Genomic DNA, 18,701 nt, shown 5'->3' on the forward strand with positions numbered 1-18,701 from the left:
CAGTGGGAGGAATAGTGCCCCATCATTGGTATTGGTGGGAAGAATAGTGCCCCATCATTGGTATTGGTGAGAAGAATAGTGCCCCATCATTGGTATTGGTGGGAAGAATAGTGCCCCATCATTGGTATTGGTGGGAAGAATAGTGCCCCATCATTGGTATTGTTGGGAAGAATAGTGCCCCATCATTGGTATTGTTGGGAAGAATAGTGTCCCATCATTGGTATTGGTGGGAAGAATAGTGCCTCATCATTGGTATTGTTGGGAGGAATAGTGCCCCATCATTGGTACTGGTGGGAAGAATAGTGCCCCATCATTGGTACTGGTGGGAAGAATAGTGCCCCATCATTGGTATTGTTGGGAAGAATAGTGCCCCATCATTGGTATTGGTGGGAAGAATAGTGCCCCATCATTGGTATTGGTGGGAAGAATAGTGCCCCATCATTGGTATTGGTGGGAAGAATAGTGCCCCATCATTGGTATTTTTGGGAAGAATAGTGCCTCATCGTTGGTATTAGTGTAATGAATAGTGCCACACTATTGGTATCAGTAGAAGAAAAAGTGTCCCATTGTTGGTGTCAGTGGGAACAAGGGGGCCCCATTGCTGGTGTCAGTGGGAGGAAAGCGCCCCATCATTGATATTGGTGGGAGGAATAGTGCCCCACCATTGGTATTGTTGGGAGGAATAGTGCTCTATTGTTGGTATCAGTGGAAGAAATAGTGACCCATTGTTGGTGTCAATGGGAAGAATATAGCCCCTTCATTAGTGTCAGTGGCTGTTGGTATCAGTATAAGGAATAGTGCCTCATATCATTGGGAGGAATAGTGCCCCAAGGGTCGGATGAAGGCTAGCAAAGAGCCACAACTGGCCCTCAGGCCGCAGTTTGGAGACCCCTGACTTAGCATATAAAAATATTTCTCTCTTAAAAGCATAAAGGTTGGTAATTTCCTAGGACCTTGGGAGCTGATGCAAAAATGTTTGAAAACTCTAGGAAGTGCTGCTCATATCCCACAAACTAAATGGCCTTCTGTTCCCACTCTGGGAGTTGGTATTATAACCTTTCACCAATGCCCCCAAAATAGAGCCTATATTTAAATTTTAAATTAAGTTAATTAAAACTGGACAAAAGAAAATGAGAACACATGTGCAATTGTCTCCACTGCCAACCAACTAGGGATAGGCTGTATGATCAAGTTGAATGGTAGTTTGAGTTGGCAAACACATGAACGGCAAGTGTGTTCAGCAGGCTATTGTCCCTCCATGCCCCACAATACACTGCGCCCTGATAGTGCATTGTGATTGACCAAAGCAATGCACGTGACCTCAGGTCAGGTACAATACTTTGGCCAATCACAGCGCATGATGATGTCAGCAGAGGGGACCCCACCCCATTGGGACGTCATCACACTATTTAAGAACTGTCATCCCGACGCAGCTGTCAGACAGCGGGAGTGTTTTTTTTTTTGGGTCGGCGATGGTGGCAGGCATCGGAGTTGACGTTGGATCTACTTCGGGGGACATTTTTTTTTAATTTTTGTTTTTAATAAAGGACTTGTCATTTTTTCACACTACACTTTTTTTGTGAATGGGTAGCAATACCATGTACCCCATACTCATTCACATGGGAGGGGGACGGAATCTGGGGGCCCTCTTGTTAAAGGGGCTTCCAGATTCTGATAAGCCCCACACCCACAGATGTCTACAACCACCGGCCGCGGTTGTGGGGAAGAGGGGAGCCCCCCCTGCCCCAAGCACCCCCCCATGTTGAGGGCATGTGGCCTTGTATGGTTCAGGGGGGGGAGCATTCATCTCCCCCCTTTCCTTACCTGCTGGGATGCATGCTCAAATAAGGGTCTGGTATGGATTTGTAGGGGAGACCCTCACTCCATTTTTTTAAGAAATTTTGGTGTGGGGGTTTCCCACAAACCCATACCAGGCCCAAAGAGCTTGGTATGGATGGGGGGGGGACTCTATGCATTTTTTTTTAATTGCCAGACAATGCCGGCAATTCTTTTTACATTCAGCTGTCAGCAGGGAACCCCGCTGACAGCTGAAACAATAAAGAATGTGTTTAGTAGCTGAGCGGTATCTTACTGCATAATCAGATGCAGTAAGATATCGCTTAGTGAATAGTCCCCTCTGTTTGAAGTTCGCGGTCAAACTTTCGTTATGTTTGAATGTTCGACCGCGAACTGAACAGGGGAGTGTTCAGCCCATCACTATAACCAACGAAGTGAAGAAAAGACAATAAAAGAACAAAGGCTCAGCTATAACTCATCACTCTGCCCATTCTACTCCATTCTACTCTAACCCCCTGTCTGCATGTTGCCTTTCAGCACATGTGCACAATAGTTGAATCTGATTGGCTTCTAGCGCTGAATATTTTACTGTTTAATCCTTAAAGCCCACCTCCCGCCTCCCCTCACCCCACACCTTTATTTTATGTTTTTGTTTTTTTAAATGCTTGTCTGTTGTTGATGTATTCAAGCAGGTCACAGGGCATGCATGGTCTATTTCACTTCTTCTCCAGTGATCATCCATGATGCAGAGAGCAGCAATGATATCAAGAGGTCAGTGCTGCTCTCAGTATCAATGAATGTAAGTTAAGGACTTTGTGGTCTCACCTCCCTTTCCCAGGGGGCAGGTCTAAGGTGTACTTGTCTGTAGACATCTAGTCCTTTTGACGTCTGTGAACATCTAGTAGTGGACATAAAATACAACGGGGGACATTGCTATAGAAGAGGTAAATATTGTAGCCAGAGATGCTTTTTATTATTAAAAACCTGCTGGGCTATAAGTAACTATTGCTGATTGTTCTCCCATTTGTAGGAGTGCTGTGGAGTCCGCTGTGCAGATGTACAATCACCTAGAGGAACGAGTGCATGCCTTAGTGACCAAGTCCAACCGTAGGCTGGAGCTTCTAGAGTCGCTCTTAAAGGTCAAAGAGCTGGAGGGACAATTTGACCAGGTAAGGAAATCAGGAGCAATACATTACAAGCACATTTTGGATCAAATCTGGGGAATTCTGCTTTTGTGGGAAGAACACACAGGGGTGGATTTACTAAAGGTAAAAAGTTCCAAAGATTAGTAAATGATGTAAAGCTTTACTCAGCAAATAATACCCAATCACATGCAAGGACAATTTTAAAAAACAGCATTTTTACTTGCATGTGATTGGATGATGGAAGTAGAGTTTCTGCTCATTTACTAAACTCTGGAGCAACTGCTCTTGCAGAGTGCAACTCCTCATTGCAAAGTGCACCATCTTTTTGCCCTTTGTAAATCAACCCCTTAGGCCATGCGCACACAGTCATTCCCTTTACAATAATACCTTGGTTTACAAACTTAATTCGTTCTGCAGGACTTTTCGTACAGCAAAAAATTCTTAAACCGAAACACTGTTTCCCATAGGAATGCATTGAAAACAAATTAATCCGTTCTGGAGGTCAGGAAAACAGTACCCCCCCTTTCCCCAAAGCACCCCTCCCCATGGTTTTTATTGCCGCAATATAATTAATTCACATCTGAGCCTACAACCATGAAGCAATGAGGAATTATTTCATTATTTTATTACATGGAGATTGCCTGTCTTTATTTTTTTATACACAACACATGAAGCTGTTCGGTCAAAAAGATCGACAGCACAGTAAGATTACTCATGTGGGAACCTAACAATTTGCAACCCAAAAATTTCATAGTTTATTTACACTAGCCATAACGTTTTGGTACAACAAAGATATGACCCCAAAGCTTTTTTTAATAATATCATTGCCGCACAAGAAAAAAAAGCAGCTAACATTATTTGTGCACCTTTGACTTGCTCCTAAATTAGTCTGTTATCTGCAGCTCACCTCTTGGATGGATGGAGATGGAGACAATCAGCTACGTGAGATGGATAATATGGAATGGTCTCTGGAAAGCTTAGAGAAATATCACAAAAAGTTTAAGGAGTTCTTCCTCCAAGCCACAGTGAGTATTAAATATTAAATATTGTTTCCCTGAATTTGATTAATCAGATACCACCATCACAAACTCTGCAGTCTCTGTAGGTGGAGGATAGGAAACTTTCAACCTGGGGAGTAGCTATGAACAGGTGGCCCTTTCATGGAAGGGACAGATTTATGTGAGCTACGGGTACCTCTCAAAGTGTGCCAGGGTACCGCAGTTATTGGTTGGCAAGGTGAATAAAGTTTATTGTGACACACCTTTTAACATCATCCAGGATTAACTTCCATTCTCGGAGGCACAAAGGAAATTGGAGCTGCCATAATGGAGGTTTGAATGGGGGATTATGTTCTCTCAGGCCCATGAGCCCAACATACCTTAAAAGTACTGACCTGGGGGTAAAGGATCCTTTGCCCTTCCAATTTTCTAAGTAATGGCTACATTGTTAATTTTACATCATGTAACACCAACTCATACTGTAAAACACTGTTATTTGTATCAGTCTGTTTCTGAACATCCGTGACCTGAAACTCAGATTGCCATTTACTTGCTTTTTCCTTTGCATCATCCATAGTTGTTAAATGAACTGCCATCTGAAAAATATGATGTAGCGCTATCCCCTTAGGAGTCGTAGATTTGGGTTCCCTCCCAGGCTCCACACTCCAGCTCCTGCTCTCACAGCTTCTACCCGAAGTCTCCTGCTTTTGAGCAGGCTCAGTCACTCTTAAGGGCTGTCCTGACCCCATGCCAAGCCTCCTGTCTAGGAATTTGTCAGGATCCCTTAATAGTGCAGACCAGCTCCTCCTTGGCCCCGCCCACTGAGTTCTAGAGACTTCTCCAAGTTTCTTTATCAGGGGGAGGTATCAGAGAGCTGATCTGCAGAGCCTCTCAGCCCTGACCTTCTGAATGTCATCCAGAATGCTACTCAGCCCTCTAACTGAAAAGTAATGAGCTAGATCCCCCTAGCTAGCTAGGAGGGTGCTACACTGATATACAGTATGGACATTGACTTGTATAGTGTGACCTTGTAATCAAGGCTGCTGTTAGAAACCATGGGGGCCCCATAGAGCCTACTTGACAGGGCCTCTCCTCCGAAAATATCAAAACGATATTTTCACAAAAAATACACTAAAATCATTATTAGCGGATACAAACATAACATAAGTTACAAAATTCCTGCTAAATCTAAAAGATAAACCTGAATTGAGCCAATAAGTAAAGTTCTGAATGTAAATGAGGTCTTGGGGCATATTGACAAAGGTACTGTGACCTGTAGAGTGCAAATCATTTTTTTTAATGCGGCTATTGCTGTGTGCAGGCAGCCTATGTTATGCTATGGGAATGCAGCAGCTTTATAAACACAGCTGCAGGTCCTAATTTGACAGGCGTGTGGATGCAGGTGTATGCTCTCCAAACTCGGAGCCACTCACCCACACCTGCACACTTATCAGATTAGGACCTGTGGCTGTGTACAGCTGCCTCATCCTCATAGACTAACAGATGGATCCAACCTCACAAACAAACCGGTCATTCACACTGTGTGGGCCAGAGAACCCATGTGAATGAGCCCTGCATTTTTTAAATGAAAAATGATTTAATTTTTTTAAATAAAATTTACATTTTTACACATTTTTGAGTTATTTTTTAAAAAATTTAAAATTAATTTTTTTTAGAGTTTCTAAAAATATTTTTTTTCAATTTGTTATAATTTTTTTAATTTATTTCGATTAAATATTTTTTTTTTTTACAATGGTGTTAAGGGGGCATGGGTGAGTTATCAGGGGTCTAAACAGACCCCTGACACCTCACCTTTGAGATGGAGATAGGAACTGAGGACACAGATTCTTCAATTCCTTTCTCTTCAGCCTCAGATGTACTGAAGATGAGTGAATAGGAGACAGAGGCTCCTGTTCATTTATAAACTGAAGCATAGAAAAACAGTTTACTATGCTTCAGTTATGAATGGACACAGGAGAGATCGGTACTAGTCACTCACTGTGCTTGTTTATTGCAGGAAAAGGCCAGTAAATTGCTGTGAATTTACTGTCCCTTTTCCCGCTTTCCAGCCTGAACATACCCCTGTGTACCCACAGCAGCTGACGGGAGAGGGAAGCCAGCAGCACTGTGAGGGGCAGCCCAAGTACACATGGGGGCACATGGCAGGGGGAATCAGACATCTACAGGGAGGGGGATCAGGGAAGGGGCGCAATTACAGGAAAGATGCCCAGTGTGTCTCTCCCTGCAGTAGTTGAAAGCCAGTGGCAGGGAGAGTGGGAGAAACTGGCATTCATTGAGCAGCCCTAACTCTAGCCCATAAAAGCAGACTCTTCCAGTATATTGACTGGATCAGTGTGCTTCATGTAGTCACCACTGTTACCTCAGAATAGTAGTATTAAATGTGTTTTTGGAGTTTTTCTATGTTTCTATGACTGGGGGCTGTTTTTTGCCACAAGAATGGGTCCAGAATAGTTAATTGGAGCTTTTGTAACCTTTAGGTTAACTATCAACAATATACACTTCAGTCGTTTGACTTCAGTACAACTAGCCTGTCGGGTTTGTCTTTGTGCAATCACTACCAGCGGCTACAGCCGCCAGCAGTGATCTTTGTATTCTGATGGCATGGAAACCTCCCACTGTCAGAATATAGTAGCACAGTGGGAGAGAATAGAAAATTTTCTTTCCTTCTTTGGTTGAGTTAAATGAAATTGCATAATCTATGGCCAGCCTAAGTGGCATCTTGCCTGAAGGTGATGGGATGAGACACTATGGCATGAAGCAGCAAAATTGGCAGTAAAAGTTGGTGGCTATCAACAGGGTTGGCAGTCGTAAATTCCTGGAGCTTCTTATTCTCTCTGTTGGCTATCATCATATCTATTTTTAATTCCACCATTTTATTTTTCTATTATACAATAAACTTCTGATGAACTGCTGAGGTGTGACCTGTAGATGAAGGTGTGTTTGCCAATCCTTAAACTCGAGTTTGACATGTTTGTTATAACCCTTCTTTTGGGTTTGACTTTGTCTATTGTATTCCAACATTGGATTTAGAAGTGTGTTGTACCTAAAGTCACCAGAATTGTTGTTTTGATTCAGGTGCATTATAACCATGGGCTGGTCCTTCTGGATAATGCAAACAAATTCAATGGGTCACTGTTTCCAGAAATGGAGTCATTCAAGTCTACACGAGGAGGCTTCCAGACCAAACTAAGCAGCTTCTACATGAGTGTGGAGAGACAGAAGGAGGAGCTGGAAAAACTTCTCAATCTTTACAGATTTTGTGATAAGGTACAAGAAGAAATCATACTAAATATATTGTCATAGAAGATTGCATAACAATCTTTATCAGTTTCATGGACCCATTTGTATCTTTGCATCCTTAAAATATCATCATTTAATTGTGGTCTCAGATTTTGATATCCAGTGCTTGTTCTTTATGTAGTACTAATTAATTTGCTGCCTGTGATTTCTACTAGATCACACAGCTCACTGTGAGTTGCAGTCGTTATGTGGGCCAATTGAAGGTGACCGAACAAAAATTGTGCCAGCCAGAAACCCAACAGTGCCTTGAGACCTACTTGCAACGACTGACAGAAGAATTGTCAGATGACAAATTCCAGGAGATGAAAGAGGAAGCCTACAAACTTAGCAGTTGTCGAGGGCTGGCGGTGTGGAATGAGACCTGGCTCAGATGTCAAGAGGCAAAGCAACTTGTGGAGGAGACTCTAGAGAAGTGCAAGGAAGAACAAGCTGTAGTGGCCTTAGGTTGGCATAAGGATACCACCTTGGCCTCTGGTGTTAGTAGTCAAGGGGATGGCACCATGGTGAGCTTCTCAAGTGATGTTGCACAAGGGAATCGAAAGGAGACAGAGGAGTTCAGGCCTAGGGGTGGCATGCGATCTGCAGAGTCAACAATTATAAACTGTTGTAGTTTTGGACTTCACTCTGGCTCTATGGGACTCTTTCTGAAGGCATCCAGGAGCCATAGGAATGGAAGGACAGCTAGAGACACGGTAAACTCACAGGGATGCTCTACCATTGATGAGTCTAAGAACAGCAGTGGGTCAGACCCAGAGAACACTGAACTGATGGTTCAGAACTCAAACAATGAAGCTCTGGAGATTTTACATACACCCAGCCCCAAACTTCCTAGGTCTGCTCAAGGTCAAAACCCTTCTTCTACAAGTTCAGATCACTTCCCCTGGATGTACTATAGAAGAACAAGCAGTGATGACTCAAGTAGCCTCTCTAGGGGTGAGAGTGGCAAAGGAGTGAAACAGTCTGGAAGGCGATGTCATCTTTCTAGGCATGCCAGCTTCTCCACGGGGGATTCAGCCTCTCAGTACTCCAGTGAAAGTTCTTCAGCAGTCTCTCCTTTGTTACCAATGGAGCCACTTAATCCACGCCTTCCTTGGATGAGAAGAGCTCTGACTGAGTCATCTCGAGACAATGACTGGACAGCAAAATTCAATTTTGCGTAAGTCAAAATTTATGTATATCAGTCAATGTTTCCATATCCTGGACAGGCAAATTCAGTACAGCATTGCAAAAATCCATATATTCTGTTCAAAGCCCAGTATATCGAAAGCCAAAACATTTTGGATTTGTACAAAGTAGGGAACCCTGGTCATGTTTTTTGCACCTCCACTGCTGAGATATTCCTTCACTTCCTGTCCTGTAGACACATTTGGAGAGAGGAAATGTCCCCAAAGTGAGGGCAAGTCACCTCTTAGACAGTTGCTGCCAAACAGGTGGCCCTATTTGAAGGTTTACTGTTCAGGTGAAAACTGAAAAACTTTGAGGCTCCATTCATACTAGGAACCCCCAATCCATACCAGGCACTTGTGATGTCATCGGCCGGGGCATGCTGGACCTTTTTGGCCTGGTATGGTTCAGAAGGGGGGGGGGGTTACTGGGATAGATGTGGGGGGGGACTCCACGCTGTTTTTTTTTAGCATGGGGTTCCCCTTAAAATCCATAAACCCAAATGGTCTAACAAAGACACAGGTTGCATTTAAGAAGCGGTGGGTATTTATACACTTCAACACTCAAAACCTACAAAGTAAAAGTTTTGAATTTAAAGCGGAGCTCCACCCAAAAGGGGAAGTTCCACTTTAAGAACTGATCCCCCGCTCCCCTTGAGGAATTAGCACCTTTGGGGAGCAGGGAGTGGGTATCCGATTTTGACAAGGACCCGCTCCCACATCTGCTGCGATCACCTAAGATATCAGAAGCGGATGTTGTCCCCCCCCTCCCTCCCCGTAGTCTTCTGGGACACGTGACAAGTCCCAGAAGACTATGAGACCATTCACAAGGCTCAGTGCTACTCAAGCTTGCACAGTGAGCATTTGGCTGAGAAGTCGCAAGCTGCCCACGCTTAAGATGCCGGCACCGGTGAGCGAGGACAGCCAATGAAACTGGCTGCGATGAGCTGGATTGCGGGACAGGTAAGTGGCTGTTTTTTAAAAGTCAGCAGCTACAGTTTTTGTAGCTCTAGAGTTCTATTTTTTTTTTTGGTTTGACTGGAGCTCAGCTTTAAATATGCTTTAAGACATGGTCAATAATCAATTTTTGGCAGAAGTTCTCTTGTTAGGTTCTGTAGAATGGGGGCTGCCATATTTCTATCACTACTTTCTTGGATACACAGAACATAACTGGTTACTAACATTTATAGCTAAAGTTGATCCAGGGAATACCCGATTGCCTCTTGGGGGATTCTCATGGGGCCCCCTACTGACCCCAGGCCCTCAGGCAGTGCCCGAGTTTCCAAATGGTCAGTCTGCCCCTGGTTGCAAGTGCACTAATATGGTTACAATCACCTCAAGCAAAATGGGGGATCAGGAAGGACTTTTTCCCCCTGCAGGGGCAAATTGGATCATGCTTTGCTGGGTTTTTTGCTTTCCTCTGGATCAACTGTGGTGTAGGATTATAACTTTTTTCTTTTTTTATGGTTGAACTGGATGGACTTTTGTTTTTTTTCAGCCAGACTAACTATGTAACTATGAAACTACAGGTATATTCCATCAATACAAACATGTATTTTTTGTACTGCCTGTTTTTTGCGACTGTGTATCTCCTATATTTCAGTAAATTGTGGATTTTCATATTTTAACGTCTTCACAGGAAACTCCACAGGATAATGGAAGAGCTGCTTGCCACTGAGCGGGATTACGTGTGTTCGCTGGGGTACGTCCTTTCTCATTACCTGTGTGAGATGGATCAGCCAGACCTCCCACCTGCCCTACGTGGTCAGCACGCTGCCATCTTTGGGAACTTGGAAAAAATCTATGAATTCCACAGTCATGTTTTCCTCCAGGAGCTTACCAGCTGCAGAAGGGACCCCAGTCACGTGGGACGTTGCTTCCTTAAACATGTGAGTGAACTGTTATCTCCCTGAGCCCAAGTTATAGGCATGGTTTAATTTACTGTGTCTAAATCCATCCTTCCCTACCACCTTCATAAACCATAAAGATTTGTTTGTTTCCCATTACATCCAGATGGAATTTCATCTTACAAAAACTTAACTGAGTGGTTGCTGTGGGCCAAAAAGAAAATTGTTTTATTGTAATAAAATGTTTACAATTTACATATTTAGTCAATTACATATAGGTAAGGCTTGTTTCATTCTCCTGCAATTCAATTTTGATGTGATTTGTAGTACAATTATGTAGTGCAACTTTGGTTGTGTTTTGGATATGTTTTATATTTTCTATGGGGCCAAATCACACTTTAAATCACACCAAAGTAGCAGAGGACCCTTTCCCAAATCGCAGCTATGCTCTGTTAATATGAACAGGCACTATTGAAAGCAATATGATTTCCAATGTCATGTGATTTAGTCCAACCCAAGTTGCATCTGAAATCGCATCAGTGTGAACCAGGCCTAACAGAATGATCTACATCAAGGGTGGGCAACTGTGGCCCTCCAACTGTTGTAGAACTACAAGTCTCATGAGGCATTGCAAAACTGACAGTTACAAGTATGACTCCCAAAGGCAAAGGCATGATGGGACTTGTAGTTCACCATCAGCTGGAGGGCCACAGTTGCCCACCCCTGATCTACATGATATATAGCATATAGAGTTTATGGTTGATTTATTTTAATACATTCTGCCAAAAAAATAAACAAGCTGACTCTGTGGGTGATTTGAAGAGAAAGTAAATTGTGGAAGCTGTGGCCAAAAATGTCAAGCAAAGGACAAGGTACTAGTCAACTGAATAGCCCATGGTCTCCCTACAGCTGATGTTTTCCCTTTACTGTCTTACTGTGCCTTCTTCTACACTATCGAGGTGGGAGTGAGGCACTGAATATGGATCCTCTTCCCATAGCAAAGAATAGAAAAGAAATCCTAAGTGGAACCAAATGGCTTGGGTTTGGTGGCCCTCTACAAAGTCTGGACCCCTGAAAAATAGGGGTCACCCAAATTCAATAGTTTATAAACAGTTGCACCAGAAAGAGCATCCAACAAATGATCCAGGAGTCCAGCATGATTTATTGGTTCACTAAATGACCAATGAAAAGGCAACAAACTGCCAATGGGTTTCAGAGACCCATAAATCTTCCTCAGACAGATGTAAAAACATATGAGTTCAAGTGTAAGTGCAGCATAACATAAACCAATCCCCACTACATATACGGTACATAAAACATATTATACATATATCCACAATAATAAAAGTCCAATACAGAAAAAGTCCAAAGAAACAAATCCCTGTGAAATATCAAATGTAGCACATAGCTTGTGAATTCATATCCAGTTGTGTTCAAAATAATAGCAGTCAGACATCACTAACCTGATCAATCACTGTTTTTGGTAGAAATTATATTTCTACATGGCAAATAATTTACTAGCAGGTGTAGTAGAGTAATATAAATCCAACAGACCCAACAGTCATGACATGCATGCTGCTGATTCTGTGTAATTGAATCACTAATTGAAAGGGGCATGTTCAAAATAATAGCAGTGTGGAGTTCTATTAGTGAGGTCATTCATTCTTTGAAAAACAGGTGCCAATTATTGCCCTTATTTAAGGAAGGAAGGCAGCAAATGTTGTACATGCTGGTTACAGTGCATTTCTCTCTGAAATTCTGAGGAAAATGGGTCGTTCCAGACATTGTTCAGAAGAACAGCGTACCTTGATTAAAAAGTTGATTGGAGAGGGGCAAACATATAAAGAAGTGCAGAAAATTATAGGCTGCTCAGCTAAAATGATCGCAAATGCTTTAAAATGGCAACCAAAACCTGAAAGACGTGGAAGCAAGCGAAAAACTACCATTCCAATGGATAGAAGAATAGCCAAAATGGCAAGGACTCAGCCAACAATCAGCTCCAGGAAGATCAAAGAAGGCCTAAAGTTACCTGTGAGTACTGTTACAATTAGAAGACTCCTATGTGAAGCCAAGCTATCTGCAAGAAGCCCCTGCAAAGTCCCACTGTTGAAAAAAAGACATGCTGAAGAGGTTACAATTTGCCAAAGAGCACATTGATTGGCCTAAAGAGAAATGACGCAACATTTTGTGGACTGATGAAAGTAAGATTGTTCTTTTTGGGTCTAGTGGCCGGAGACAGTTTGTCAGACGACCCCCAAACACTGAATTCAAGCCACAGTACACTGTGAAAACAGTGAAGCATGGTGGTGCAAGCATCATGATATGGGGATGTTTCTCATACTACGGTGCTGGGCCTATTTATCGCATACCAGGGATCATGGATCAGTTTGAATACATCAGAATACTTGAAGAGGTCATGCTGCCTTATGCTGAAGAGGAAATGCCCTTGAAATGGGTGTTCCAACAAGACAACGACCCCAAACACACCAGTAAACGTGCAACATCTTGGTTCCAGACCAACAAGATTGACGTTATGGAGTGGCCAGCCCAATCCCCGGATCTTAATTTAATAGAAAACTTGTGGGGTGACATAAAAAATGCAGTTTCTGAGGCAAAACCAAGAATTAGAGAAGAACTGTGGAATGTAGTCCAATCATCCTGGGCTGGAATATCTGATCACAGGTGCCAGAAGTTGGGTGACTCCATGCAACACAGATGTACAGCAGTTCTCAGAAACAGTGCTTATACAACTAAATTAATTAAGTGATTCAAAGGAAAGCAAAATCTTCAAACATTTTTCAGTTTATATAGTGAATGTTTGAGTTTGTAAAGAAGAATACAAACACTGCTATTGTTTTGAACAGTCTAATATTCACTTTTCTTCAATTTTTTTAGAGGAACAACACAAATTTGATATATTTTTCTTCATGTTTTGATTTGGAATAGAATGTGTAGTGTTTCCAATGCATTTGTGTGTATGGAAATAGAAGCTATTAGAAGGATTTTGAGCTTTATTCACTTTTTTCAACACACTGCTATTATTTTGAACACAACTGTATCTTCAGTTCTTCCTTCAAAACGTAGTGCCCATCCACCACACCAGGTGAAAAACCAACTCACATTAGATATATATTCAATTGTATTTTTACAAGCTGTAAAACGTATGACTTCTGAGACTATTGAAATTGATATTGGAGTACCAAAAATGTATAAAAATGCAAAGGAAATGTTTAGCAACTATTGAAATTATATTTGTCTTGTAACTCTGTTTGAAAGGGGATGATCTGTGGGCCCCCGAAACATGTTTGCTGTTTGTAGTCAGTTACTGAACCAATAAATCATTTATTAATGAGGTCCCGTGCTATGAAATGATATAAATGTTTAGCGGTAACTGCCTGCAACCTAATTATATCCCAAAGGGGTATGATGAAATGCAAAAAAATTGTATATGTGAGCACGACGCTACAGTACACCTCCACCTAATAATACTGATCAGTAGGTATATTCTGGTACTTGCAATTATTCAAATACCACCCAACAAATAATATGTGCAAAATGCCAAAAACAAAAAATGCTACAATACACCTCCCCAAATATTTAGGTGACATGCCAAATGTTTTTGCAAATACTTATACAATGAAAATACCAATGCTATATGCAAGAAGTTTGCTGAAAAGCACAAGTGCAATGCCATAAGCAAGTGCTAACAAAAATATATATAATCACCCTATTGCAGCAATATAATTTAAAGCTGATTAAATCAATAAAGATGAAATCAATAAGTGCTGTGTGCATATATAATACAAATATATATATAAAACATGAGATCCAGTAATGTGCTTGAAAAGTGCCCAAAAGAGTCTTTAGTGCTTATCCCTGAAATAAAAGTTCAAAATGCCCTGCTTTAAAGTGCAACGTTCAATCCATTGTTCTTGGTCCATGTCTCCACTCAATACACCACACTCACCAGGTCTCCATGACCCCTTAGTTTAATAAGTGGGTTGAATAGTGCTCATGGAATCTCTTCTCCAGGACTCCTTTCTCTTCTCTTGTGACTTTATCCAAGTCTCGCTTCTCTTTCTCCAAGGGTCATCACATGTGTGAATGGAACAAATGAAAGGAACTCCAAATAGTGTATTGCCACTTTATTAAGAGAAGTTAAAGCTAAGTAAAAACACTTACACAAACTACCTGTTTGTTAAACACAAGCTAGAACGCTTTACGATATGCATTCCACGGACTGGAAGTGAGCAAACCACGAAGGACATAGGTGACATAAGGAAGCTCATTCAAACGCGTTTCGTCGCCTTGAAGTCAAACATTGACTCTTGGATCTTTTATCTGGCAATCTTTCTCGTGTAACTGTATATTGTTGTATATTGTGGAGGCACCATCCTGGTAGGGTTTTGCTTCCTCACGTCAGAGCTTCCAGCAAAGAGAATGGTGAGCAGCAAAGTAGCAGGGTTAATGACATCACCAAATCTCACTCCAAATCTCCTGAGAGTAGCTGTCAGAGGCAACAGTGCCTGAGATCCCACACAACGGATATACAACTATGAGGCTGTATGCACAATCCAGGAAGTGCACTGCTATCTTTCAGGAGGAGTTCCAGAAAAGGATACAGCTATAGGGTACTGCTAAGACGCAGTTGACTTTTCCAGATGTTTAATATCATATAATCTTCACTTTTTTAGTTCAGAAGACTATTTATGCTTTTTTTGCAGCCCCTCCCTCTTCATTCTCTTGCAGAATAAAAACACAAGTCGGTTCACACCACATGCAGTCCAGTGCTTTTTTTTTCTGCATCAAAAACACATGGATAGTAGGTTATATGTTTTCTAATGGCATAGTTCACACGAGTGCAGTCAGGTCCAGTGCCTTAAATGATACAAAGAAAAACAAACAGAGGGTGCACCAGCTTAGTGCATTATCGTAAAAAATGTATTGGAAGGATAAAAAGTAAGTATCATACTCACAATAGGCAAACAGGTCAAAGGCACATCACATTAAACAGCGGAGTCCAATCCACATTGCATATAAGTCCAAAAAATGGAACCCTGGACTTCCAACAGGTTATCACGTTTCGAGGTCTCAACCTCTTCCTCAGAGCCACCCACCACTGTTTTAGTGTGCTGTGCCTTTGACCTGTTTGCCTATTGTTAATATGATACTTACTTTTTATCATTCCAATAAATTTTTTACGATAATGCACTAGGCCAGTGCACCCTCTGTTTGTTTTTCTTTGTATCCGGTGACATTGGACTACCTATCCGTTGAGGGCAGCAAGGAGTGCATTTTCTAGGATATCTGTGATGTTACCATAACCCTAGCCGAGTCCATCCCGAAGCGTAGGAGTACAGAGTTTGCTGTGTTTTTTCCAGTGCGTTAAATACCTAGGGTACAAAGCAGTGTATATGGGCAGGGCATGGAGAGAACCCAGAAGAACGAGAAGTACAGAGGACTGCTGACTGCATGGAGTGTGCTGAGGGTGAAAGTTTGAAGCAATCTTCCTGAAATTACTGGTTGTCCAGCATCTTTCCCTGCTTGCGAGCAATGGTGGAAGCATATCTTTAAGCCATATAACCAATGTGCTCTTGACTCTTATTAGGGTGCATGTGTTCCGGTGAGAGTCCTACTTATAGATGGTGGTGGCGCACCTGTTTTATCGGAGATATATGGTGTCTAATTTTACACACACCAGGACTTTGGGATTGTATTTATATCTTATTTCTGATTTGGACTGGATTTGGGATTCTACTTTGATGGTGTTTTCCACACATTTATCTATTCACTCTTGTTACATATACACATTTGTATTTAGTGAAGTTTTCGCTTGGCAATTTTTTTATGTACATTTGTACACAATTTATCTGATTGTTTTGCTAGTGGCTTAATTTTTTAGGGACTGGTAGTGAATAGATAGGCGCTGTACTTATATTTTATGTAATATATTAATGCACCCTGGAGCACACATCGCCCATCTTAATTTAATACACAGGCAATATATGCTGGTTCCGGCTTCTCAGGCACTGTATCATGTGAGTGTATTCAGTTTGTTTTAAATCCTACTGTTGCCTTATTAAATATTACACTTACTGTAGAATGTTTTTTCATTGTAATGATTCCTTTGAGTGGTATGACATAAACAGCTAGGATTACTTATCCCAATCCCTCCAATTATCATTTGGGGAATTTATTGGAAATTTCACATCCGTCCTCTTGGCTTTCCAACTATGAAGTGTGAGTGATGGTGACCATACATGGAGGAACCTCTAGAGAATATCCTGGTTTATAAAACACAATGCGATATATGACCACTGTAATGGGGCCATATAGGTCTGGTGAGTGAGCCATTCATTTGCCTTTGCACCGAGGTGTGGACACATGGATTTCTATGTCACTGATATTGAGGTTTAAGAAGGACTGTCACACTTTGAATTTACTCAGCACATGGTGGAAGCAGAAGGACATTTTATGCAAAAAAGATTATTCAGCTAATGCTCTTATTGTTTTGTGCATTGTCTGGTTTTCGAATTGCTTGATATCTATATATTGGTATTCATTCACAATTAATCATTATTCAGTTATCCTATTGGGTTTATAGGGTGCATTTGTATATTATATTTTATTTGAATACAGCATCTATCTATTCACTACCATCCACATACAAGTGTCACTTTCACGTCTTAGGGGCAGCTGTAAAATCCCCTAGGGGCTTAATTTATCAATTTCACTCTCGATTGGTGCCACAATAATTCATTTTTGTTTGCCTTAATTTTTTAGTTTACTTATGCATGATATTTGCTATTTTTTAGTTCCAGTGTGTTCCAGCTGCAGAAGAAAAAAAGTATTTTTTCTGCACTGAACTGTACTGGAATGCAGTAAAATGCACCAAAATCAACCTAAATGCACCAAAAAGGCACTAGAATGCACATGCCCTTATTTAAGGTGAAGAAAAAAGGAAGGGAAAATGTATTGGAACACATCAAAAACGCATAAAAACATGCATGCAGAAATGCATCTGGACTGCATCTGGACTGCATTTCTATGGTGTGAACCAACCCTTAATGTCTTAATCTCATCGCGGGGTGGCTGATGCCTATATAGAAACCAGGAAATACTAGAAAATATACTTTATGCCAAATACTGTAAGGAGAGAATAGTGATGGTGTCTGTTTTTCTTCTCCTAAAAAAAAAAAAAAAAAATCTAAAAAAAAATAATCTATTACATTCTTGTAACCTTTTGCATTCTATTATAGAAAGAACAGTTTGGATTGTATGCATTCTACAGCAAGAACAAGCCTCAATCTGACCGGCTATTACAAGAGCACGGGACTGTGTTTTTTAAGGTATGACCAGAAGATATCATGGAGGGTGTTCATTTCCTTTTAAAAAAAGCTGAGAACACAGTTTTGTAAAAAAAAAAAAACAGGATGCAATGCTAATGGCTTTGTATAGTGTAGGAGGTACGGAACCTGACTGTGCTGTCTGTTAGTGGGGCCTGGATCTCAAAGCTGACTTAACAGAATCACAAATTATTCGATAAAACAGTTTACCTCAAAATTATTTTCCATGGATCAGAGGTGACAAATCACTTTTGTACAATTGTTATTATACAGCTTTTGCGGTCATTGCAGTCATTTTGTGTTGACAGAGAAAGCAGCAGGAACTTGCCGACAAGATGGATCTCTCCTCTTACTTGCTAAAACCCATCCAGCGCATCAGCAAGTACAGCCTACTCCTCCAGGACATGGAGTGGGAGTGCAAGGGACAGAGCACACGGGAGGGGGAAATGAGGGCTGCGCGAGAAGTCGTGCGATTCCAGCTACGCCATGGAAATGATCTGCTCGCCATGGATGACATTCAGGACTGTGATGTAAGAGAATGAAAATAAATTAGCCTCTTTGTGTATTTATATGAACAATATCTTGTTTGAAATATACAACACAAAACAGCTGAGATGCTGTAGTAGAAATTTTGGCAAACCAGAGAACTCCGGACACGGACTTGAGGAATACAAATGATTTATTAAAAACAGGGCTGTTTTGACTCAACAGATGGCTTATGCTCTCATCTGCTAAGTGAGTTATAGAAAACTTCTTACAAGCGTATATACCAACGATTACATCACAAGGCATACATTTCTTCTTTTACTTTCTATACACTCAAAGGTCTTCCTAAACTCTACAGAATAACCTTGGACAGCAGCTATAGATAAAAATACCAGCTATGAACCGGTACACATTATACTCACAGGAAATACGGGAGGGGGGAAGATGAGCCAAAAACCTTGCTTTTACAAACACAGGCTGCTAGAAGTGTTAGAGTTTATAGGGGAACTCTACAACACAACATCTGGGTGCTACCACAATGCCACCACATGGGAGTATACATAACAGCTGAGATGCCATCACATGGGAGTATGACTTT

At 41.4% G+C, this 18,701-nt stretch overlaps 1 protein-coding gene across 1 annotated transcript in view; it reads left to right on the forward strand.

Annotated features, from left to right (window-relative positions):
* The window catches only part of KIAA1755 (KIAA1755 ortholog), a 141,816-nt gene that overhangs the window by 80,444 nt on the left and 42,671 nt on the right, over nucleotides 1-18,701 (forward strand). The window contains exons 10-16 of the mRNA XM_089673365.1: nucleotides 2,828-2,966; nucleotides 3,845-3,967; nucleotides 7,037-7,228; nucleotides 7,417-8,417; nucleotides 10,064-10,313; nucleotides 17,531-17,620; nucleotides 17,926-18,147. Of these exons, the coding sequence (XP_089529491.1) occupies nucleotides 2,828-2,966; nucleotides 3,845-3,967; nucleotides 7,037-7,228; nucleotides 7,417-8,417; nucleotides 10,064-10,313; nucleotides 17,531-17,620; nucleotides 17,926-18,147 (2,017 nt within the window). The remainder of the gene's footprint in view (nucleotides 1-2,827; nucleotides 2,967-3,844; nucleotides 3,968-7,036; nucleotides 7,229-7,416; nucleotides 8,418-10,063; nucleotides 10,314-17,530; nucleotides 17,621-17,925; nucleotides 18,148-18,701) is intronic.

Source organism: Staurois parvus, unplaced genomic scaffold (assembly GCF_062004578.1).
Source record: "Staurois parvus isolate SC_StPar_1 unplaced genomic scaffold, SC_StPar_1.0 ptg000137l, whole genome shotgun sequence".
Taxonomy (NCBI): domain Eukaryota; kingdom Metazoa; phylum Chordata; class Amphibia; order Anura; family Ranidae; genus Staurois; species Staurois parvus.